The sequence below is a fragment of the Tachyglossus aculeatus genome, chromosome 18, assembly GCF_015852505.1.
Source record: "Tachyglossus aculeatus isolate mTacAcu1 chromosome 18, mTacAcu1.pri, whole genome shotgun sequence".
Taxonomy (NCBI): Eukaryota; Metazoa; Chordata; class Mammalia; order Monotremata; family Tachyglossidae; genus Tachyglossus; species Tachyglossus aculeatus.
This window is the reverse complement of record NC_052083.1, coordinates 37,143,270-37,167,034: the sequence shown is the minus strand read 5'-3', so window position 1 is coordinate 37,167,034 and position 23,765 is coordinate 37,143,270. Positions and strand designations below refer to the sequence as shown.

Sequence of the window (23,765 nt, the reverse complement as noted above, 5' to 3'; positions counted from 1 at the left end):
CTCACAGTCAATCCCCATTTTCCAGATGAGGTAACTGAGGCCCAGAGAAGTGAAGTGACTTGCCCAAAGTCACACAGCTGACAAGTGGCGGAGCTGGGATTTGAACCCATGACCTCTGACTCCAAAGCCCGGGCTCTTTCCACTGAGCCGTGTTGCTTCTAATAATGGCATTTATTAAGCGCTTACTATGTGCAAAGCACTGTTCTAAGCGCTGGAGAGGTTACAAGGCGAACAGGTTGTCCCTCGGGGGGCTCACCATCTTCAACCCCATTTTACAGATGAGTGAACTGAGGCCCAGAGAAGTGAAGTGACTTGCCCAAAGTCACACAGCTAATTGGCAGACCCGGAATTTGAACCCATGACCTCCAACTCCAAAGCCCGGCCTCTTTCCCACTGAGCCATGCCGCTGCTTCACTGACTGAGCCATGCTGGGATGAGGGTGCATACACATCCCACCCCTCCTTCACCTCACTTGAATCGAGCCCAGTGCTCAGCAGCCACCTTGGACATAATAATAATAATAATAATAATAATAGCATTTATTAAGCGCTTACTATGTGCAGAGCACTGTTCTAAGCACTGGGGAGGTTACAAGGTGATCAGGTTGTCCCACGGGGGGGCTCACAGTCTTCGTCCCCATTTTCCAGATGAGGGCACTGAGGCCCAGAGAAGTGAAGTGACTTGCCCAAAGTCACCCAGCTAATTGGCAGAGCTGGGATTTGAACCCGTGACCTCTGACTCCAATGCCCGGGCTCTAACCAACACACTACCTGCTGGCTGGCAAGGCTGAGGGAAGGGGTCGCGGCAGCCCCGCGGGCAGAGGATGGGCACCGGACGGTGGGCGTCCCCCACCCAGAGTCGAGCCAGGTGGGGCCGCGGGTCAAACAATCAATCAATCAATCAATCAATAGTATTTATTGAGCGCTTACTGTGGGCAGAGCACTGTACTAAGCGCTTGGGAAGTACAAGTTGGCAATATATAGAGACGGTCCCTACCCAACAGTGGGCTCACAAACAAGGCCTCGGAAGGGCACTAGTGAGGCCGGATGGAGCGGGATGGGGATGGGACGATACCAATAATAATAATAATGATGGCATTTGTTAAGCGCTTACTATGTGCCAAGCACTGTTCTAAGCACTGGGGGGATACAAGGTGATCAGGTTGTCCCAGGTAGGGCTCAGTGTTCATCCCCATTTTACAGATGAGGGAACTGAGGCCCAGAGAATAATAATAATAATGGCATTTATTGAGCGCTTACTATGAGCAAAGCACTGTTCTAAGCACTGGGGTTCAAATCCCAGCTCCACCACATGTCTGCTGTGTGACCTTGGGCAAGTCACTTAACTTCTCTGAGCCTCACTTCCCTCATCTGTCAAATGGGGATGAAGACCGTGAGCCCCACGTGGGACAACCTGATCCCCCAGCGCTAAGAACAGTGCTTTGCACATAGTAAGCGCTTAACAAATGCTATCATCATCATTCCTGAGGGAATGGGGGGGCAGGTCTGGAATGCTGGTGGGAATTCTCTCTTAGTTCCCCGTTCCTAGGGCGGTGATAGCGCCAATCCATCACGGAGGAAGTGGGTTTATGGGGGTGACCGGAGTTACTTAAAGGGCTGGAATTCCGGGCCTCCTCCTCTTCCTAAAAAACTAGCAGGAGCGGACCGTCGCCGGCACAGGTAGGGAGAGGGGGGAGGGGGCTGATCCAGCTTCTAGTACAGCGTCTGGCACACAGTGCTCTGCACACAGTAAGCGCTCAATAAATACGATTGCTTGATTAGGCGCTTATCAAGTACCATCGCCATCCTCGTTACCCAAGCAGCAGGCGCAGAGGCCGGGAAAGGGGGACTTTGAGGAAGCAAGGGGGGCAAACGGCTGAGACCCTTGGTCAATCTGGGGTCCTCTGGTGGGACGCCCCCCCCCCCCCCCCCAACCACAACTCCCAGTGGCTTCAGACCCTCCTGACTGGTTGGACTGGAGCCTCGTTCCCTGGGAGTGCTCTGTGCACAGTAAGCGCTCAATAAATACGATTGATTGATCGATTGATGGGGAGACGCTCCTAGAGATGAGGAGGAACAGCAGGCAGGGTCAGGGGTCACCTATGATAATGATGGTATTTGTTGAGCGTTTACTATCCATTCATTCAATCGTATTTATTGAGCGCTTACTGTGTGCAGAGCACTGGACTAAGCGCTTGGGAAGTCCAAGTTGGCAACATAGAGAGACGGTCCCTACCCAACAGTGGGCTCACAGTCTAGAAGGACTCAGTAGGGCTTTGAAAGGAGGAAGAGGGTCATTCATTCATTCATTCATTCGTATTTATTGAGCGCTTACTGTGTGCAGAGCACTGTACTAAGCGCCTGGGAAGTCCAAGTTGGCAACATATAGCGATGGTCCCTACCCATTAGTGGACTCACAGTCTAGAAGGGCTCAGTAGGGCTCAGAAGGGAGGAAGAGGGTCATTCATTCATTCACTCATTCAATCATATTTATTGAGCACTTACTGTATGCAGAGCACTGTACTAAACGCTTAGGAAGTACAAGTTGGCAACGTAAAGAGACGGTCCCTCCCCATCAGTGGACTCACATTCTAGAAGGGCTCAGTAGGGCTTTGAAGGGAGGAAGAGGGTCATTCATTCATTCATTCAATCGTGTTTATTGAGCGCTTACTGTGTGCAGAGCACTGTACTAAGCGCTTGGGAAGTCCAAGTTGGCAACATATAGAGATGGTCCCTACCCAACAGCGGGCTCACGGTCTAGAAGGGCTCAGTAGGGCTTTGAAGGGAGGAAGAGGGTCATTCATTCATTCAATCGTCTTTATTGAGCGCTTACTGTGTGCAGAGCACTGGACTAAGCACCTGGGAAGTCCAAGTTGGCAACATATAGAGACGGTCCCTACCCAACGGCGGGCTCACAGTCTAGAAGGGCTCAGTAGGGCTTTGAAGGGAGGAAGAGGGTCATTCATTCATTCATTCAATTGTCTTTATTGAGCACTTACTGTGTGCAGATCACTGTACTAAGCGCCTGGGAAGTCCAAGTTGGCAACATATCATCATCATCAATCGTATTTATTGAGCGCTTACTGTGTGCAGAGCATTGGACTAAGCGCCTGGGAAGTCCAAGTTGGCAACATATAGAGACGGTCCCTACCCAACAGCGGGCTCAAAGTCTAGAAGGACTCAGTAGGGCTTTGAAGGGAGGAAGAGGGTCATTCATTCATTCAATTGTCTTTATTGAGCGCTTACTGCGTGCAGAGCACTGGACTAAGCGCCTGGGAAGTCCAAGTTGGCAACATATCATCATCATCATCAATTGTATTTATTGAGCGCTTACTGTGTGCAGAGCACTGTACTAAGCGCTTGGGAAGTACAAGTTGGCAACATATAGAGACAGTCCCTACCCAACAGTGGGCTCACAGTCTAGAATCAATCGTATTTATTGAGCGCTTACTGTGTGCAGAGCACTGTACTAAGCGCTCTAAGTCTGTACTAAGTACTTAGGGCTGTACTAAGTCTAGAAGGGCTCAGTAGGGCTTTGAAGGGAGGAAGAGGGTCCCAAGCGCTGTTCTTGGCACAGAGTCGGTGTCAAGGGATCCCCGGCCGGGCCGGACGGCGAGGACCCGGCCGTGCCCTCTCTCCCGCCCCAGGCCTCTGCCAGAGGCGTCTACGGGGCGCCATGACCGTCTCCTACACGCTCAAGGTGGCCAACGCGCGCTTCGGCGGGTTCTCCAAGCTGCTGTTCCGCTGGCGTGGCAGCATCTACAAACTCCTCTACAAGGAGTTCCTGGTGTTCCTCTCCCTCTACGCGCTGCTCAGCCTCACGTACCGGTGAGGACACCCCCGGGGGGCTTTCCGCGTCGGAAAGGGGGTCTCCCCGCTGACCCCCCTCTAACCCGCCGCCTCCCCTCGCCCCCCAGGAAACTCCTGACTAAAGAACAGAAGCAGGTGTACGCCCAAGTCGCTCACTACTGCAACCGATCCACCGACCTCATCCCCATGTCCTTCGTGCTGGGTAAGATGGGGGGCTGGGGGGGGGGCCTGGAGTCCGGCCTTCCCAAACCAATCAATCAATCAATCAATCGTATTGATTGAGCGCTTACTGTGTGCACAGCACCGTACTAAGCGCTTCGGAAGTCCAAGTCGTCAACATCTAGAGACGGTCCCTACCCGACAGCGGGCTCACGGTCTAGAAGGGGGACGCAGACAACAAATGAACAAAATAAATAGAATAGATATGTACAAGTAAAATAAGTAGAGTAATAAATACGTAATAATAATGATGGTATTTGTTAAGCGCTTACTATGTGCAAGGCACTGTTCTAAGCGCGTTTGTACATATTTATTACTCTATTTATTTTACTTGTACATATCTATTCCATTTATTTTATTTTGTTAGTATGTTTGGTTTTGTTCTCTGTCTCCCCCCCTTTTAGACTGTGAGCCCACTGTTGGGTAGGGACTGTCTCTATATGTTGCCAATTTGTACTTCCCAAGCGCTTAGTACAGTGCTCTGCACACAGTAAGCGCTCAATAAATACAATTGATGATGATGATGATATGTCTATATGTTTGTACATATTTATTACTATTTATTTTACTTGTACATATCTATTCTATTTATTTTATTTTGTTAGTATGTTTGGTTTTGTTCTCTGTCTCCCCCCTTTTAGACTGTGAGCCCACTGTTGGGTAGGGACTGTCTCTAGATGTTGCCAATTTGTACTTCCCAAGCGCTTAGTACAGCGCTCTGCACATAGTAAGCGCTCAATAAATACGATTGATGTTAATGATATACAGGGAGAATAAGGTTTTGGGGTTTTTTTTTTGGAGAAACATAATTTGTGTAGCGCTTAATACGTTCAAGGCAGTGTTTTAAGCCCTGCTACAATACTAATCATGTTGGTATTTGTTAAGCGCTTGCTATGTGCTAAGCGCTGGAATAGACACAGGGTGATCAGGTTGTCCCACTTGAGGCTCCCAAGCTTGATCCCCATTTTACAGATGAGGGGACTGAGGCCCAGTGAAGTGACTTACTCGAGGCTCCCAAACTTGACCCTGTATATATGTTTGCACGGATTTATCACTCTATTTATTCATTTTACTTGTGCATATTTATTCTATTTTATTTCGTTAATATGTTTTGTTTTGTTGTCTGTCTCCCCCTCCTAGACTGTGAGCCCGCTGTGGGGTAGGGACCGTCTCTAGATGTTGCCAACTTGGACTTCCCAAGCGCTTAGTACAGTGCTCTGCACACAGTAAGCGCTCAATAAATACGACTGATTGATTGATTGAAGTCTAGAAGCCTGCTCGTATAATAATAATAATAAATAATAATTTGGGTATTTGTTAAGCGCTTACTATGTGCAAATTGACCATCGCCGTGGCTTAATGGGAAGACCCGGGGGTTGGGAGTCCGAGGACGTGGGTTCTAATCCCCGCTCCGCCCCTCGTCTGCTGTGTGACCTTGGGCAAGTCGCAACCTCTCTGGGCCTCATCTGTACAGTGGGGATTATACTAGTGCTTTCCAAGCGCTTAGTACAGTGCTTCTACACTGAGCCCGTTGTTGGGTAGGGATTGTCTCGCTCTGTTGCCAAATTGTACTTTCCAAGCGCTTAGTCCAGTGCTCTGCGCATAGTAAGCGCTCAATAAATACGATTGAATGAATGAATGAACCAGTGGAAAGAGCATGGGCTTTGGAATCACAGCTGCTGTGTGACTTTGGGCAAGTCACTTCACTTCTCTGTGCCTCAGTTGCCTCATCTGAAAATGGGGGTTAATCAATTGTATTTATTGAGCGCTTACTGTGTGCAGAGCACTGTACTAAGCGCTTGGGAAGTACAAGTTGGCAACATATAAGACTGTGAGCCCCCCGTGGGACAACCTGATCACCTTGTAACCTCCCCAGCGCTTAGAACAGTGCTTGGCACATAGTAAGCGCTTAATAAATACCATCATTAGTATTATTCTCTGGGCCTCAATGGAGCCGGGATTTGAACCGATGACCTCTGACTCCAAAGCCCAGGCTCTTCAGCGCTTAGAACAGTGCTTTGCACATAGTAAGCGCTTAAATACCATCATTATTATTATTTATATTAATGCCGTTCTTCCCCTCTAGACTGTAAGCTCGTTGCGGGCAGGGAATGTCTATCGTTGCGTTGTACTCTCCCCACTGTGTGCAGAGCACTGTACAAAGTGCTCGATAAATACGAAGCAGCGTGGCTCAGTGGAAAGAGCCCGGACTTTGGAGTCCGAGGTCATGGGTTCAAATTACTCTATTTTATTTGTACACATTTATTCTATTATTTTATTTTGTTAAAATGTTTTGTTTTGTTGTCTGTCTCCCCCTTCTAGACTGTGAGCCCACTGTTGGGTAGGGACCGTCTCTATGTGTTGCCAACTTGGACTTCCCAAGCGCTTAGTCCAGTGCTCTGCACACAGAAAGCGCTCAATAGATATGATTGAATGAAATCCCGGCTCCGCCACTCGTCAGCTGGGTGACTATGGGCAAGTCACTTCACTTCTCTGCGCCTCAGTGACCTCATCTGGAAAATGGGGATGAAGGCTGTGAGCCCCCCGTGGGACAACCTGTTCACCTTCTTTTAGACTGTTCTTTTAGACTGTGAGCCCAATGTTGGGTAGGGACTGTCTCTATATGTTGCCAATTTGTACTTCCCAAGCGCTTAGTACAGTGCTCTGCACATAGTAAGCGCTCAATATGATTGATTGATTCACCTTGTAACCTCCCCAGCGCTTAGAACAGTGCTTTGCACATAGTAAGCGCTGAATAAATGCCGTTATTGTTATTACGATCGGGGGAACGTACCTCCACCTTGTTGCGGGCCGCGTCCCTCCTCCCCGCAGGCTTCTACGTGACCCTGGTGGTGAACCGCTGGTGGGCTCAGTACACCAGCATCCCCCTCCCGGACCAGCTCATGTGCGTGGTGTCCAGCACAGTGCACGGGGCCGACGAGCAGGGCCGCCTGCTGCGCCGCACGCTGCTCCGTTACGCCAACCTGTCAGCCCTGCTCGTGCTGCGATCCGTCAGCACCCGCGTCCTCAAGCGCTTCCCCACCGTGGACCACGTCGTCGAGGCGGGTACGGGGCGGGCGGACGGGGGAGCCCCCCGGGGCGGGAGCGGGATTCGCACGCTGGACCCCCACGCTCCGCGCCCTCCCCAGGCTTCATGTCCCCGGCGGAGAGGAAGAAGTTCGAGAGCCTCCACTCGGACTTCAACAAGTACTGGATTCCCTGCGTCTGGTTCACCAACCTGGCCGCGCAGGCCCGGAGGGACGGACGGGTGCGCGACGACATCTCTCTCTGCCTGCTCTTGGAAGTGAGGCCGCTTCCCCTTTTCCCCCCGGCTCGGGATCCTTCCCATCCCTTCCCCCTTTTCGGAATTCCCACCCACCCAGCGGGTGACAACCCCCCTCCCCTACTTCCCAGGAGCTGAATAAGTACCGCGCCAAGTGCAGCATGCTTTTCCACTACGACTGGATCAGCATCCCCTTGGTGTACACCCAGGTAACCTCCCGTTTTCCCGGTATTCCCAACTCTCCCACCTGGGCCGGCCGCCCACCCCTCCGGCTCTGCCCACCAGGTAGTCACCATCGCCGTCTATTCCTTCTTCGCCTTCTGCGTGATCGGCCGCCAGTTCCTGGAGGCGGAGGAGGGCGCGGGCTCCCCCGGGCCCGGCGAGCTGGATCTCTACGTGCCCCTGTCCACTCTGCTGCAGTTTTTCTTCTACGCCGGCTGGCTGAAGGTGGGGTCCGCGGCCCGGATGCTATCGCCCCCCAAAATCCCCTCACTGCCCCCAAAATCCCGAGCACGGTTCCTCCCCGCAGGTGGCCGAACAGATCATCAACCCCTTCGGCGAGGACGACGACGACTTCGAAACCAACAAGCTCATCGACCGCAACCTGCAGGTAAGAGCCCCCCAAATCCCGGAGGCTCCGGCGCATCCGTTCACTCCATCGTACTTACCGAGCGCTCGGGAAGTACCAATCGGCAGGAGGGAGAGGCGGTCCCCACCCAACAACCGGCGTGGGATCCCAAGTCCGTCCCCATGCCATCCCCCTGCCCACGGGCCCGAACCCGCTCCCCTTAAATAATAATGCCGGTAATTGTTGGGCGCTCGTTCTAAGTGCCATCACCGGGCCCTCGGGATGCCGCGAGGCTTCCCGAGCGCTTAGCGCAGCATTCCCGGTCGCCACCGGCACCAGGTGTCTTTCCTGTCGGTGGACGACATGTACCAGAACCTGCCCGCGGCCGAGAAAGACAAATATTGGGACGAGAGCACGGCCCAGCCGCCCTACACCGTGGCCACGGCTGCGGAGACCCTCCGGCCTTCCTTCCTGGGGTCCACCTTCAACCTGCGGTGAGGAGGGAAAGACCCCGGGCTGGGGGAGGGAAAGGGAGGGCCAGACGCTCCTTGTGGGAAGGGAAGGTGTCTACTGTCAATCAATCGTATTTATTGAGCGCTTACTGCGTGCAGAGCACTGGACTAAGCGCTTGGGAAGTCCAAGTTGGCAACATAGAGAGATGGTCCCTACCCAACAGCGGGCTCACAGTCTGGAAGGGGGAGACAGATAACAAAACATATTAACAAAATAAAATAGGATATGTACAAGTAAAATAAGTAGAGTAATAAATACGTACAAACATATATACAGGCCCTACTGAGAGCTCACCTCCTCCAGGAGGCCTTCCCAACTGAGCCCCTTCCTTCCTCTCCCCCTCGTCCCCCTCTCCATCCCCCCCCATCTTACCTCCTTCCCTTCCCCACAGCACCTGTATATATGTACATGTTTGTACATATTTATTTTACTTGTACATATCTATTTATTTTGTTAGTATGTTTGGTTTTGTTCTGTGTCTCCCCCTTTTAGACTGTGAGCCTACTGTTGGGTAGGGACCATCTCTATATGTTGCCAACTTGTACTTCCCAAGCGCTTAGTACAGTGCTCTGCACACAGTAAGCGCTCAGTAAATACAATTGATTGATTGCTGTGGGGAGGGGAAGGAGGGGCTGAGTGTGGGAAGGCCTCCTGGAGGAAGTGAGCTCTCAGTAGGGCCTTGAAGGGAGGAAGACAGCTAACTTGGCGGATGGGCAGAGGGAGGGCATTCCAGGCCAGGCCGTATCGGACTCTCCCGAACGCTTAAGACGGTGAGCCCTCCCCGGTGGGACAACCTGATCACCTTGTAACCTCCCCAGCGCTTAGAACAGTGCTTGGCACATAGTATCAATCAATCAATCAATCATATTTATTGAGCGCTTACTATGTGCAGAGCACTGTACTAAGCGCTTGGGAAGTACAAATTGGCAACACATAGAGACAGTCCCTACCCAACAGTGGGCTCACAGTCTAAAAGGGGGAGACAGAGAACAGAACCAAACATACCAACGAAATAAAATAAATAGGATAGAAATGTACAAGTAAAATAAATAAATAAATAGAGTAATAAATATGTACAACCATATATACATATATACAGGTGCTGTGGGGAAGGGAAGGAGGTAAGATGGGGGGATGGAGAGGGGGACGAGGGGGAGAGGAGGGAAGGGGCTCAGTCTGGGAAGGCCTCCTGGAGGAGGTGAGCTCTCAGCAGGGCCGAGAGTAAGCGCTTAATAAATGCCATCATTATTAGTAGTAGTAGTACAGTGCTCTGCACGCTCAGTAAGACTGACCCCGGGCTAGGGAGGTACAGGCTGGATTCCGGAGGGGTCAGGGGTGGCCCCCGGCCCCAATCCCCTGCATCCCCCTCGGCCCCGCAGCATGAGCGAGGACCCGGAGCAGAGCCAGCAGGTGGAGGCGGGGTCCCCGGGGCCGGCCCCCCGCCCCACGCCGCTGCTGGGCCGCCTCCTGGGCGCCGCCGCCCCCTCCCCGGCCGTCAGCCTCAAGAACCTGGGATGGGGCGGCCGGACCCCGCGCCTCCTGCGGCCCAGGCCCGAGGCCGGGGGGCTGCCCTCCTCCCCCAACCCCTTCCGCCGCGAGGACCCCGAGGCCGTGGCCCGCATCTCGGAGGAGGAGGACACGGACGAGGACCGCCCGGACCCCCCCCGTGGTCACCGTGCGGGCCCCGTCCAGCGACAGCCTGATCTTGCTATCCCCCGCCCCGTCGTCGCCCTGAGAAAACCCCCCGGCCTCGGCTGTTCCAATAAATGGGGGAAAAAAAATCAACATCGAAAGGTTTCTTGCCTCCCCCGTGCCGGACCCTAGGCCGTAAGACGTTCCTCCCTCCAGTAGCTGAGACATCTGTAGCCAGCGTATAATAATCACGATCTTTTCCAAGAGCCTGGCTTTTGTTCTCAGCACTGAGATAAACACAGGTTATTCAGACTGGGCAGTCCCTATCCTACGGGAGGGAGAATTAAGTATTTAATCCCCGCTCACAGATGAGGAAATCGAGGCACGGATAATTGCCTGAGGCCACTCAGGACTAGGATTAGAGCCTGGGCCCCTTCCGCAAATTAGAGCTCTTCGCTTCTCTATCAGGGTTTTCAACCTTTTGACCCTTGACTGCTAAAATCAACTTCCTCATCGAGCAGCCTGCTGTTGGGTAGGGACCGTCTCTATATTATATGCTGCCAATTTGTAATAATGATGGTATTTGTTAAGCGCTTACTACGTGCAAAGCACTGTTCTAAGGCGCTGGGGGGGGATACAAGGTGATGAGGTTGTCCCATGTGGGGCTCACAATCCCCATTTTATAGAAGAGGGAACTGAGGCTCAGAGAAGTGAATGACTTGCCCAAGGTCACAGAGTACTTCCCAAGCGCTTAGTCCAGTGCTCTGCACTTAGTAAGCGCTCAATAAATACGATTGAATGAATGAATGAATGAATGAATGAATGAACGAGTTCCCTCCCTACTGGATTCCCCCCACCAGCCCTCAATTCAGTGGACGGGCGGGATCATTTCTCTCAAAATCAGCCATTCTTCAAAGACCGCCAGTGGCGGCCCACACACTTCCGCAAACTCACATGGGCTTTAAAGTGGATGATTCCTATCCTACCCGGCTGAATTTCAATCGTATTTATTGAGTGCTGTGTGCAGAGCACTGTACTAAGCGCTTGGGAAGTCCAAGTTGGCAACATATAGCGACAGTCTCGACCCAACAGCAGGCTCACAGTCTAGGGGTTCTGCTCTACTCACAGTGCTCTGCACACAGTAAGAGCTCAATAAATACGATTGATTGATAGGGGTTTCTTCTCACAACCCAATCTGCACACTTGACTCTTCCAATGCCAACCTACGCACCGTACCTTCATCTCTGACAGCATCGCTCTCCGCCCCTTCGAAACCCTAATAACCTCCAAGAGGCCTCCCCATTTCTCCATCGCCTATGCAACTTTTGAAGCATTTGATATCAGCCCGCAGTGCTAACATAGCTGTAACTCGCTTATATTCAAAGTATAGACTGTAAGTTCCTAAAGGGCAGTAAACTGATTGTACTGTACTTTCCCAAGCCTTTATTCTACTGCTTTGCACACAGTAAGCGCTCAGTAAATACCACTGATTAAAGTCCAAATGATCAAGTGAAGAATCAGCGTTATTTGAGCATGGGAAAAAACTCTCACCCTGGAGGCCTTCCCCTTTGCATCACAGCAAACACCCCCCAATCAATCACTGGTATTTATTCAGCGCCGGCTACGTGCTGAGCATCTGGGAGAGTAGGGCAGTTAGCAGGCGCTTTCCCTGGGAGGGTACAACACAACACATCCCCCGCCCACGCACTCCCACGCCATAAAGCTTGATTCCTCCACCCACAAAATGATTACGGTGTTTGTTAGGCGCTTAGTATGTGCCAAGCACCCTTTTAAGCACTGAGGTAGCTACAAGGGAATCCCCATTTTAGGGATGAGGTTAACAACAGAGGCCCAGAGAAGTTAAATGGCTTGCCCAAGGTCACACAGCAGAGGAGCTGGAATTAGAACCCCGATTCCCAAGCCCGAGCCCTTTCATTCAATCGTATTTATTGAGCGCTTACTGTGTGCAGAGCACTGTACTAAGCGCTTGGGAACTACAAGTTGGCAAGATATAGAAACAGCTCACAGTCTAGCTCTTTCCACTAAGCCACGCTGCCCCTGCCCCTCCATTTTCACAGGCCGACAGGGTAGCATCCTGCGCACACACACGGCATTTAAGCGCGTGCATAGCGCTGTGCTAAATGCTGAGGAACAATACACAGTATATATGTATATATGGTTGTACATATTTATTACTCTATTTTGCTTGTACATATCTATCCTATTTATTTTGTTGGTATGTTTGGTTTTGTTTTCTGTCCCCTCCTTTTAGACCGTGAGCCCACTTGGGTAGGGACTGTCTCTTATGTGTTGCCAATTTGTACTTCCCAAGCGCTTAGTACAGTGCTCTGCACATAGTAAGCGCTCAATAAATACGATTGATGATGATGATGATGAATACACAGGTGGAAATTAGGTGTATGGACACTGGTCCTCTAGGGTCTCACAATGTCATCGGCAGGTGAGACACCAAAAATCAAAGGCTACAGCTTATGATCAAGATGAAGTTAGAGAGCGGTAGGGCATTTTTGACTAGATTTCCCTTCTCTTTTTACACCTAGAGAGCATGCCATTCGGCACTGTGTACGCCTCTGCTTCCAAGCTACCCATTTAGCACCCCCAACCCGGTCTTTCCGTGGGCTTCATGGTGTTCCCAGCTCCTGTATATATGTATATGTTTGTACATTTTTTTTTTAAATGGCATTTATTAAGCGCTTACTATGTGCAAAGCACTGTTCTAAACGCTGGGGAGCTTACAAGGTGATCAGGTTGTCCCACGGGGGGCTCACAGTTTTAATCCCCATTTTACAGATGAGGGAACTGAGGCCTAGAGAAGTGAAGTGACTTGCCCAAAGTCACACAGCTGACAAGTGGCAGGGCCGGGATTTGAACCCATGAACTCTGACTCCAAAGCCCGGGCTCTTTCCACTGAGCCACACTACTCTATTTTAATTTTACTTGTACATATCTATTCTATTTTGTTAATGCTTTGTTTTGTTCTCTGTCTCCCCCTTCTAGACTGTGAGCCCACTGTTGGGTAGGGACTGTCTCTATATGTTCCCAAGTTGTACTTCCCAAGTGCTTAGTACAGTGCTGTGCACACAGTAAGCACTCAATAAATACGATTGATTCCCAAGTGCTTAGTACAGCACACAGTAAGCGCTCAATAAATACAACTGACTGATTGAAGGGAGCAGACCACGGCGGGCCTGGCCCTTCTGCTAGGAGGGAGTTCCTCTTGCATTGCAATGAAGCTCACCTGGCTATAGCATGACGGGTGGGCCACTTAACAATGCAACTGGCCCGGAGGAAAAAGCGCGGGCCAGTAAATCCAGACTAGGGAATCTAATCCCAAATCCCACCAACAGCCTGCCCGGTTGGGCGGGTCACAACTTCTCTGGTCCTCAATCAAAAGTATTTATCAAGCACTTAGTATGTGCAGAGCACTGCACTTAGCACTCGGGAGAGTGCAATCCAGACAAGTTCCCTGCCCGGAACGAGCTGGCAATCTAGAATTCACAGTCCTCATCTGTAAAATGGGGGATTTAATACCCATTTGCCTTCTTAGATTGAGTCCCAGGAGATAGGCCAAGGACCTGATTATCTTATGTTGACCACGGCGCTTAAATGTAAAACGGTCTGGGGGAGAAGGGGGAGAAGAGCAGTCAGAGTCACAAAGTTAAGAGAAGCAGTGTGGCTCAGTGGAAAGAGCACGGGCTTTGGAGTCGGAGGTCATGGGTTCAAATCCCAGCTCCACCACGTCTGCTGTGTGACCTTGGGCGAGTCACTTAACTTCTCTGAGCCTCAGTTTCCTCATCTGTAAAATGGGGATGAAGACTGTGAGCCCCAAGTGGGACAACCTGATCACCTCGTATCCCCCCCCCAGCGCTTAGAACAGTGCTCCGCACATAGTAAGCGCTTAACAAATGCCATCATTAAGCCAAGCCGCGTGGCTCAGTGGAAAGAGCCCGGGCTTTGGAGCCGGAGGTCACGGGTTCAACTCCCGGCTCCGCCAATTGTCAGCTGTGTGACTTGGCCAGAGGCCTCAGTTCCCTCATCTGTAAAATGGGGGTGAAGACTGTGAGCCTCCAGTGGGACAACCTGATCACTTTGCAACCTCCCCAGCGCTTAGAATAGTGCTGTGTGCATAGTAAGTGCTTAATAAATGCCATCATTATTATTATTATTACAAACCTAAAAATCCCCCCACCCTCTGAGGCCAAAGGTATGGGCGCAGAAGACGCAAGATAGAATCCAGGAATTTATTTCCTTGGGTGGGGGTGGGACTGTCTATTTGCCTTTTCTGGCCTTGATCTTCCTCAAGTAGAACTCCAGCTCCTTGCCCTCCAGCACGTAGCCGTCTGCTCTGCCACACTGGCCGGGCCTTGAGGCGATGCAAGCTGCAACACAGAGAAGGGAGCTAAGTCACCAACGCTGGTCGTGACAGGGACGGAGGTAAACACCCCCCGTCCCCCCAACACAAGCAGCTTCCTAGCAGGAGTAGGCGGCCCCTTCGCGGCTGCCCTCCCAGGAGTTTTCAGATTAACCGTTGTCATCGCTCAACGTCAGTAGCAGAACTGGACAAGAGTTGTCATCACTTGGAAACTCCCACTGCGTCAGGAGGAACGAGGCCCCTTCCCAGACCTAAAGACCCCCCCCAACACTCAACTTCTCTGTGCCTCAGTTCCCTCATCTGTAAAATGGGGGTTAAGACTGTGAACCCCCCACCGTGGGACAACCTGATCACCTTGTAACCTCCCCAGGGCTTATTACAGTGCTTCGCACACAGTAAGCGCTTAATAAATGCCGTTATTATTATTACAGCACCCCTGCGTCGCCCAAGGGAGAATTCCTCACCCAGCAGCTTGCCCTGTTGGAACTGCTCTTCCAGGATACTGCTGATCTTGGCGTTCTTTTTGCGCTCGTCGTATTTCTTCTGGATTTTCTTCGACCGCTTCTTGTTCAGAATTTCCTCCTCCTCAGGAGTCTGGAGGCCAGGGTGTCATCAAGTCAAAACCGGGGGCCCGGGACGCAGTCCCGCCCGCCGCGGGCCGGACCCCCCGCCCCCACCGAGCCTCCCTCAGATCCAAAGGGTGTCATCGCCGTCCCTTCAGTAGCAGAACTGGACGATATCATCATCACGCGAAGGCTTGGCCGAATACGCCCCCCCGCCCGCTCCTAACGGCCCCCGCTCTCACCCACCAGCTTGGCGCCCTTCTTGCGGCCCAGGGGCAGGGCATAGTGGGATTCGTACCACTGCCGGTACGGGGTACTGTCGATGAGCACGATGCAGTTCTTCACCAGGGTTTTGGTCCGGACCAGCTCGTTGTTGGACGCGTTGTAGACCACGTCGATGATCCTGGTTTTCCGAGTGCAGCCTGGAGGAGGAGGGAGGGCATAGGTCCGCGTGTGAGCCCCCAAACCAACCCAGGGAGCTCATCTTGCACCCCGGACACCTCTAGTCTTACAGAGCCGTCCAGGCCGCGGGAATCCTGACCTTTAAGGACAATCATGACTCGGAGGGTGGAGAAGCACTTTCATTCATTCAGTCGTATTTATTGAGCACTTACTAGGTGCAGAGCACGGGCTTTGGAGTCATAGGTCATGGGTTCGAGTCCCAGCTCCACCACGTGTCTCCTGTGTGACACTGGGCAAGTCACTTAACTTCTCTGAGCCTGTTACCCCATCTGTAAAATGGGGATTGACTGCGAGCCCCACGTGGGACAACCTGATCACCTTGTATTCCCCCAGCGTTTAAAACAGTGCTTTGCACATAGTAAACGCTTAACAAATGCCATCAAGCGCTTAGTACAGTGCTCTGCACATAGTAAGCGCTCAATAAATACGATTGATGATGATCATTATTATTATTATTACTAAGCACTTGGAAAGTACAATTTGGCAACAGAGCGAGACAATCCCTACCCAACGGGCTCAGTCTAGAAGCCCCGTACTAAGCGCTTGGAAAGTACAATTTGGCAACAGATAGAGACAATCCCTACCCAACAACGGGCTCACAGTCTAGAAGGAGGAAGACAGACAACAAAATTACAACTTCCAGGGGCCACAAACCCACCATTTGTCTGCTGTGTGACCTTGGGCGAGTCACTTCACTTCTCTGGGCCTCAGCTATCTCATCTTTAAAATGGGGGTTGCAACTGTGAGCCCCAGAGGGGACACGGACCGTGTTCAGCCTAACTTTGTTTCTACCCCGGTGTCCAGAAGAGTGCCTGGTATACAGTAAACGCTTTAATACCATAAAACACCACCCAGCTGGAGGTCCCAGGTGAGGAGAGTGATGTCAGGCAGGGCCTTACACAGTCTAGCGGGGCAAAGTGGAGTAGACTCTTGGGGTACACGTATACACGATTTGTACTTCCCAAGCACAGTGCTCTGCACATAGTAAGCGCTCAATAAATACGATTGATGATGATATACACGAGGTAAACGCTCACCAATCCGCACCTGCGCTATGCTACCCGCTCTGCTGCCCATGACCCTCTTAACCAGTCCCCTTTCTAAATTCCCCTGGTTATAATATTCACCCCATCCAACCCCACAACACTCACGTACATCTTTCACTATAAAACCACTTCATCATAGCAAAGTCTCCCCGCCCCTTCTGGTCTGTAAACTCATGCTCATGCTAATTTTGTTATACTCTTGTCCAACCGCTTAGAACAGAGGACTCAAACACTCAATAAGAAGCACTGACCGACCAAAGCCTTTGACGTATAAAAGTTTGATTTGGACAGGGCCCGCGATACAGAGAGGATGGCACCAAGGATCAGTCTTTACCTTCTTGCCAGTACAAGGAAGGTCCCCTGGGGCCGAGGGGAAGGTGGGTCTCTCCGCTGGCAGTGCATTCAGGGTAACTATGACAGTCCCGTCACGGGGAGCTTAGTGAAGACCAACCAGTCCCCAAGAAGCTTACCTACGGCCAAAGTCGTCATCACTCACACTGCCGCGGGAGCCCCCTCCCCGGCTCATCCCGGGGGGCGTCTACATCCCCACATATCCATTTTTCACTGGCACTTACACTATAGGCGCTCAAGCCCTCCGGACTAAGCTCCTCACGGGGAGGGAATGCCCACCAACTGTCATATCGTACTCTCCCCGTAGCGGGGTGGCCTAGTGGAAAACGCAAAGGCCCGAGAGTCGGAGGATCTGGGTTCTAATCCCAGCTCCTACACTTGTCTGCTGTGTGACCCAAGGCAAGCCACTCCATGTCTCCATTACTTCGCCTTTAAATGGGGATTCCCACTATTAATAATAATGGCATTTGTTAAGCGTTTACTACTTGCCAAGCACCGTTCTAAGCACTGGGGTAGATACGTGATAATGCCACGCGGTGCTCACGACTCTGATCCCCGTGTGGAACCTGGACCCTGATTAGGTGGTTCCAACCCCAGTGTTTAGGACAATGTGAAGAAAGCACGCGATAATGGTACCTGTTAGGCATTTAACTATGCTCCCAGCGCTATTCTAAGGGCCCAGGTCGATACAAGTTCACCAGGTTGGACACAAGTCCCTGTCCCACATGGGGCTCGCAGTCCCCATTTTCCAGCTGAGGAAACTGAGGCCCGAAGTGAAGCGACTTGCCCCAGGACACACGGCAGGGCCGGGATCAGGCCCGTGCTCTTTCCATTAAGCCACACACAGTAAGCGCCTAGCGAACACCACGACTGACGGGTAGACGTGGCTACTATGAACCCTGCTCTCCCCACCATCAAGCCTCGGGTGCTTCCACTCACACTCGGAGCCCCAGGAGAAGTTGCCCACATCCAGCCTGAGGGCTCTGTACTTCTTGTTGCCTCCGCGGACTCGCACCGTGTGAATGCGGCGGGGGCCGATCTGAAAGAAAAGAGGAGCCACACGAGGGGTCAGCGGGCAGGGCAGGGGTGGGCAGCCCGGGCATGGCTCGCCCGGGGCCGGACCGTCAGCGTAACTATGACAAGGCCCTGGCATTGGCGGGCAGCCCTGGGGGGCCAAAACGGCCCCGGCCGCCGCCTCAGGCAAGGCTTTCATCACTCGGCCGCCCCCAGGGGAGTCGCCCCCACAGCCCCGCAGCTGGGGAGGACGACCCCGCCGTGGCCGGGGGCCCCACCTTGGTGTTGGCCGGGGGTCGCCCCAATTCGTACTTCCTCTTCTTGTGGTAGGGCTTCCGCTTGCCCCCGGTCTTGCGGCGCTTGTGCCAGTTATCCCGGGAGATCCCTGCGGGGTGGGCAAAGGTCAAGAGGGTTAGCGGGTCTGGGGGGGGGGGGGGGGGGGGGGGCGAGGGTCGCGCCTGCGGGCACCCCCCTCCCCGGGGGGCTGGCGGCGGGTCGGGGGGCTCAGCTCTCCAAGGTTTGCATCCCCACTGCACCCTCGGGGTTTCGCAGCATGAACCGAATCGTCATCATGGCCCCCCAGCGCCGCCGCTGCCCACCCTATTAGGGTGGCTCAGTGAAAAGAGCCCGGGCTTTGTTGTAGGAGGTCATGGGTTCGAATCCCGGCCCCGCCAATTGTCAGCTGGGTGACTATCATCATCATCATCAATCGTATTTCTTGAGCGCTTACTGGGTGCAGAGCACTGTACTAAGTGCTTGGGAAGTACAAGTTGGCAACATACAGAGACAGTCCCTACCCAACAGTGGGCTCACAGTCTACAGCCACGTGCCTCGGTTCCCTCATCTGTAAAATGGGGATTAAGACTGTGAGCCCCACGAGGGACAACCTGATCACCTTGTAACCTCCCCAGCGCTTAGAACAGTGCTTTGCACATAGTAAGCGCTTAATAAATGCCATTATTATTATTTGCTGAGCGCTGACTGCGAGCAGAGCGCTTGGAAAGCACAGTTCAGCAACAGAGAGAGGCCGTCTCTAATAGCTGGCACACCGCTGCTAATAATAATAATAACGATGGCATTTGTTAAGCGCCTCCTATTCATTCAACCGTATTTATTAAGCGTTTACTGTGTGCAGAGCACTGTACTAAGCGCTTGGGAACTCCAAGTCGGCAACATCTAGAGACGGTCCCTACCCAACAGCGGGCTCACGGCCTAGAAGGGGGAGACAGATATCAAAACAAAACACGGAGACAGGTTCCTAGGTGCTCAGCACTGTTCAAAGCGCTGGGCATTGTTGGGTAGGGACCGTCTCTGTTATTCATTCACTCAATCGTATTTATTGAGCGCTTACTGTGTGCAGAGCACTGTACTAAGCGCTTGGGAAGTCCACGTTGGCCACATATAGACGGTCCCTACCCAACAGCGGGCTCACAGTCTAGAAGGGGGAGACAGACAACAAAACATTAACAAAATAGAATAAATATGTACAAATAAAATAAACAAAGTAATACATACAAACGTATATACAGGTGCTGTGGGGAGGGGAAGGAGGTAAGGTGCGGGGGGGTGGGGAGCGGAAGGAGAGGGAGAGGAAGGAGGGGGAACCGACTTAACTTCCCAAGCGCTTAGTACAGTGCTCTGCAAAGAGTAAGCGCTCAATAAATACAAGTGAATGAACGAAATTAATCAGGTTGTCCCACATGGGGCTCAGTCTTCTTCCCCATTTTACAGAATCCCCACTTTACAAAATCCCCATATTAGAGAAGCAGCGTGGCTTAGCTTTTTAAGAGCCCGGGTTTGGGAGTCAGAGGTCGTGGGTTCTAATCCCGGCTCCGCCGCTTACCAGCCGTGTGACTTTGGGCAAGTCACTTCACTGGGCCTCAGTTCCCTCATCTGTAAAATGGGGATCAAGCTTGGGAGCCTCAAGTAAGTCCCTCCAGTGGACCTCAGTTCCTTCATCTGTAAAGTGGGGGGGGTCAAGCTTGGGAGCCTCAAGTAAGTCCCTTCACTGGGCCTCAGTTCCCTCATCTGCAAAATGGGGATCAAGCTTGGGAGCCTCAAGTAAGTCCCTTCAGTGGACCTCAGTTCCTTCATCTGTAAAATGGGGGTCAAGCTTGGGAGCCTCAAGTAAGTCCCTTCACTGGGCCTCAGTTCTCTCATCTGTAAAATGGGGATCAAGCTTGGGAGCCTCAAGTAAGTCCCTTCAGTGGGCCTCAGTTCCCTCATCTGTAAAATGGGGGTCAAGCTTGGGAGCCTCAAGTCCCTTCAGTAGGCCTCAGTTCCCTCATCTGTAAAATGGGGGTCAAGCTTGCGAGCCTCAAGTAAGTCCCTTCACTAGGCCTCAGTTCCCTCAGCTGTAAAAATGAAGGTCAAGCGTGGGAGCCTCAAGTAAGTCCCTTCACTGGGCCTCAGTTCCCTCATCCGTAAAATGGGGCTCAATCAATCAGTCGTATTTATTGAGCGCTTACTGTGTGCACAGCACTGTACTAAGCGCTGGGGAAGTCCAAGCTGGCAACATATAGAGACGGTCCCTACCCAACAACGGGCTCACAGTCTAGAAGGGGGAGACAGACAACAAAACAAAACATTAACAAAATAAAATAGAATAAATACGTACAAGTAAAATAAATAAACAGAATAATAAATACGTGCAAACATATATACAGGGTCAAGTTTGGGAGCCTCGAGTAAGTCACTTCACTGGGCCTCAGTTCCCTCACCTGTAAAATGGGGATCAAGCCTCAAGTGGGACCTGATCACCCTGTGTCTATTCCAGCGCTTAGCACATAGCAAGCGCTTAACAAACACCAACATCATTAGTACTGTTATTACAGATGAGGGAGCTGAGGCCCAGGGAAGTGACTTGGCCAAGGTCACCCGGCTGACAAGCGGCGGAGGCAGGATTAGAACTCAAACCCGAGCTCCTTCCACTGAACCACGTCTCTACGGCCGATCTGTCCTCTGCCAAACGCTCTGCGGGCAGTGAGCGCTCAATAAATAGGCCTGAACGGGCGCTCAGTCCAGTGCTCCGCACGCATCAAGCGCTCAATCGATAGATTGAACGAACGAATACGCGCCTAAGCAATGCCGCGATCACGATTATCGATGATCAATCAATCATCATCATCCCGGGGACGGGGGGCCCGAGCAGCCGCCGCCATGTCGAGGTCGGCGGGTCCGGCGGTTCCTCGGCCCTGGAGGCCCCCCCGCGGGCCTCCCCGCCCGCCTCCCGGGGCGGATGGCGTTGGATGGCGCCGGATGGCGGCGGATGGCGCTGGATGTCGTTGGATGTGGGCCCCGGGCCCCGCTCCGCCCGGCCGCCATGACTTACCCATGGCTCGGCGCTGGCTGCAAAGAGGGAGCGCAAGGCCTCACGGGACGGTTTGTAAAGGGCGGGCACGGGCGGCGTGACGTCACTTCCGGGGGCCTCCCAAGATGGCGGCCCGGGCCGGCCGTTTGGCCTCCATTCCTTCCCTCAGTATTCAGTCAATCAATCGTATTCATTCATTCATTCAATCAATCAATCAATCGTATTCATTCATTCATTCCATCGTAATTATTCATTCATTCAATCAATCGTATTTATTCCTTCCTTCAATCGTTTTTATGCATTCATTCATTCCACCGTGTTCATTCAATCAATCATATTTATTCATTCATTCAATCAATCATATTTATTCATTCATTCAGTCAATCGTATTTATTCCTTCCTTCAATCGTTTTTATGCATTCATTCATTCCATCGTATTCATTCAATCAATCATATTTATTCATTCATTCAATCAATCGTATTTATTCCTTCCTTCAATCGTTTTTATGCATTCACTCATTCCATCGTATTTATTCTTTCATTCAATCACATTCATTCATTCAATCAATCGTATTTATTCCTTCCTTCAATCGTTTTTATTTGTTCATTCATTCCATCGCATTTATTCATTCATTCAATCAATCATATTTATTCATTCGTTAATCAATCGTATTTATTCCTTCCTTGAATCGTTTTTACGCATTCATTCATTCCATCGCATTTATTCATTCATTCCATCAATCATATTTATTCATTCAATCAATCGTATTTATTCCTTCCTTCAATCGTTTTTATGCATTCATTCATTCCACCATATTCATTCATTTATTCAATCAATCGATTGTATTTATCCATTCGATCATTCATTCCATCAATCGTATTTATTCATTCATTCAATCATATTTATTCATTCATCAATCGTATTTATTCATTCATTCAATCATATTTATTCATTCATCAATTGTATTTAATCCTTCCTTCAATCAATTGTATTTTATTCATTCATTCCACCGTATTCACTCATTTATTCAATCAATTGTATATCCATTCAATCATATTCATTCGATCAATCGTATTTATTCTTCATTCAATCATATTCATCATCATCATCATCATCAATCATATTTATTGAGCGCTTACTGTGTGCAGAGCACTGTACTAAGCGCTTGGGAAGTACAAGTTGGCAACATATAGAGACGGTCCCTACCCAACAGTGGGCTCACAGTCTGAAAGGGGGAGACAGAACCAAACCAAACATACTAACAAAATAAAATAGAATAGATATGTACAAGTAAAATAGAGTAATAAATACGTACAAACATATATACATAGATATGTAGATACATACACATTATTATAATAATGGTATTTGTTAAGTACTTACTACAGGCCAAGCACTGGGATAGATTCAAGGTTATCAGGTTGTCCCACGTGGGGGTCACAGTCCTAATCCCCATTGTACAGATGAGGTAACTGAGGCACAGAGAAGTTAAGTGACTTGGCCAAAGTTACAGAGCTGATGAGTGGGATTAGAACCCATGACCTCTGACTCCCGAGCCCCTGCTCTTCCCACTAAGCCATGCTGTGCACGGGCTTGGAAGTCACTGGGCCCCCTGTTCTTTCCACTAAGCCACACCGTTTTTCTGTTCATTCTTCTGTCTTTGCAGTCAGCAGGGAGATTTAGTAAGGGGTTCTCTACTCCCCAGGGCGATAGGATTTTGGAAAGAGCACGGGCTTTGGAGTCAGAGTTCATGGGTTCGAATCCCGGCTCCGCCATGTCTGCTGTGTGACCTTGGGTGAGTCACTTGACTTCTCTGAGCCTCAGTTACCTCATCTGTAAAATGAGGATTAAGACTGTGAGCCCCATGTGGTACACCTTGATCCCACTGTATCCCCCCAGTGCTTAGAACAGTGCTTTGCACATAGTAAGCGCTTAACAAATGCCATTGTTATTATTATTATATCCCCTAAAGCCTGGGGACTTTAATGAAGTACTTTCCACAAAGTAGCATTTCTAAGAGGGAGAAGGAGGGTCTGACCTACAGCCCTCTAGGCTGGGGAAGTGAAGTACTGGAGCTCAGCACACTCCTTCCTTGGGCCTCTCCTCTACCCTGACCCGCGTTTCTGGATCTTTATGAGGTATTTTGAGGTACAGTCCCTATCGACTGCAAGCTTGTTACGGGCAGGGGACGCGTCCGCTAGTTCTCTTGCATTGTACCCTCCCCAGCACTTAGTACAGTGCTCTACACACGGTGTGTCCCCTCCCACCCCCATCCCTTCTCCATTCTGCAGCTTCCTGGGGGGAAACAGTGGCTTCTTCGGTCCAAACCAGCGAGGGTGCCAGATTTTCCAGTTGAAGGGGGAAAAAGATGGGATTTTTCTGCATTCGATAAGGAATACTCAACTGAATGAATGCAGCTCAGCCTTAAAGAAAAGCGTCCTCCAAGCAGCCTTCCCAGATTCACTTTAATTCACACGTCTCTCAGTCCCACTCCCGTCTATCCCGGCTTTCTAATCTCCCATCCATCCAATAGATTGGAGCTTATCTCAGGGGCTGGAGGGATAGCGGGGAAGGCTGGTGGAAAGGGTACCAGAGCCTGCC

The 23,765-nt window shown here is 51.2% G+C and overlaps 2 protein-coding genes and 5 non-coding genes across 7 annotated transcripts; 1 reads left to right on the top strand and 6 right to left on the bottom strand.

Annotated features, from left to right (window-relative positions):
- The first annotated feature begins 3,675 nt into the window (after nucleotides 1-3,675).
- BEST4 (bestrophin 4) lies at nucleotides 3,676-10,216 on the top strand. The gene is made up of 9 exons (XM_038760136.1): nucleotides 3,676-3,827; nucleotides 3,917-4,011; nucleotides 6,861-7,094; nucleotides 7,178-7,332; nucleotides 7,443-7,520; nucleotides 7,597-7,758; nucleotides 7,841-7,921; nucleotides 8,219-8,373; nucleotides 9,772-10,216. The coding sequence occupies exons 1-9, from the start codon at nucleotides 3,676-3,678 to the stop codon at nucleotides 10,214-10,216; spliced, it is 1,557 nt and encodes a 518-aa protein (XP_038616064.1).
- Nucleotides 10,217-13,192: 2,976 nt separating this feature from the next.
- LOC119940494 lies at nucleotides 13,193-13,322 on the bottom strand. Its single transcript, XR_005454972.1, has one exon. It is a non-coding gene; the product is annotated as a small nucleolar RNA SNORA35 (small nucleolar RNA).
- A 950-nt stretch (nucleotides 13,323-14,272) lies between these two features.
- On the bottom strand, nucleotides 14,273-21,246 carry RPS8 (ribosomal protein S8). The gene is made up of 6 exons (XM_038760266.1): nucleotides 21,185-21,246; nucleotides 18,132-18,238; nucleotides 17,779-17,878; nucleotides 15,227-15,402; nucleotides 14,882-15,011; nucleotides 14,273-14,424 (listed from the first exon to the last, which is right to left on the bottom strand). Exons 1-6 carry the CDS (start codon nucleotides 21,186-21,188, stop codon nucleotides 14,315-14,317), a joined length of 627 nt encoding a protein of 208 aa, XP_038616194.1. The 5' UTR covers nucleotides 21,189-21,246; the 3' UTR covers nucleotides 14,273-14,314.
- LOC119940505 lies at nucleotides 14,560-14,627 on the bottom strand. Its single transcript, XR_005454979.1, has one exon. It is a non-coding gene; the product is annotated as a small nucleolar RNA SNORD38 (small nucleolar RNA).
- Nucleotides 15,101-15,170, bottom strand: LOC119940506. Its single transcript, XR_005454980.1, has one exon. It is a non-coding gene; the product is annotated as a small nucleolar RNA SNORD38 (small nucleolar RNA).
- Nucleotides 17,958-18,062, bottom strand: LOC119940507. The gene has a single exon (XR_005454981.1). It is a non-coding gene; the product is annotated as a small nucleolar RNA SNORD46 (small nucleolar RNA).
- LOC119940504 lies at nucleotides 18,351-18,432 on the bottom strand. The gene has a single exon (XR_005454978.1). It is a non-coding gene; the product is annotated as a small nucleolar RNA SNORD55/SNORD39 (small nucleolar RNA).
- Nucleotides 21,247-23,765: the final 2,519 nt, after the last annotated feature.

Excerpts from the sequence above, each read along its gene's own strand:
- RPS8 (XM_038760266.1), bottom strand. Across the intron at positions 15,403-17,778 it reads CTTCTCCTGGGGCTCCGAGT|GCTGCACTCGGAAAACCAGG; the intron begins GTGAGTGGAAGC and ends CTCCTCCTCCAG. Across the intron at positions 15,012-15,226 it reads GCAAGAAGGGCGCCAAGCTG|ACTCCTGAGGAGGAGGAAAT; the intron begins GTGGGTGAGAGC and ends CCTGGCCTCCAG.
- BEST4 (XM_038760136.1), top strand. The coding sequence starts at position 3,676 with ATGACCGTCTCCTACACGCTCAAGGTGGCCAACGCGCGCTTCGGCGGG. Across the intron at positions 7,759-7,840 it reads TCTACGCCGGCTGGCTGAAG|GTGGCCGAACAGATCATCAA; the intron begins GTGGGGTCCGCG and ends TCCTCCCCGCAG. Across the intron at positions 7,922-8,218 it reads TCATCGACCGCAACCTGCAG|GTGTCTTTCCTGTCGGTGGA; the intron begins GTAAGAGCCCCC and ends CACCGGCACCAG.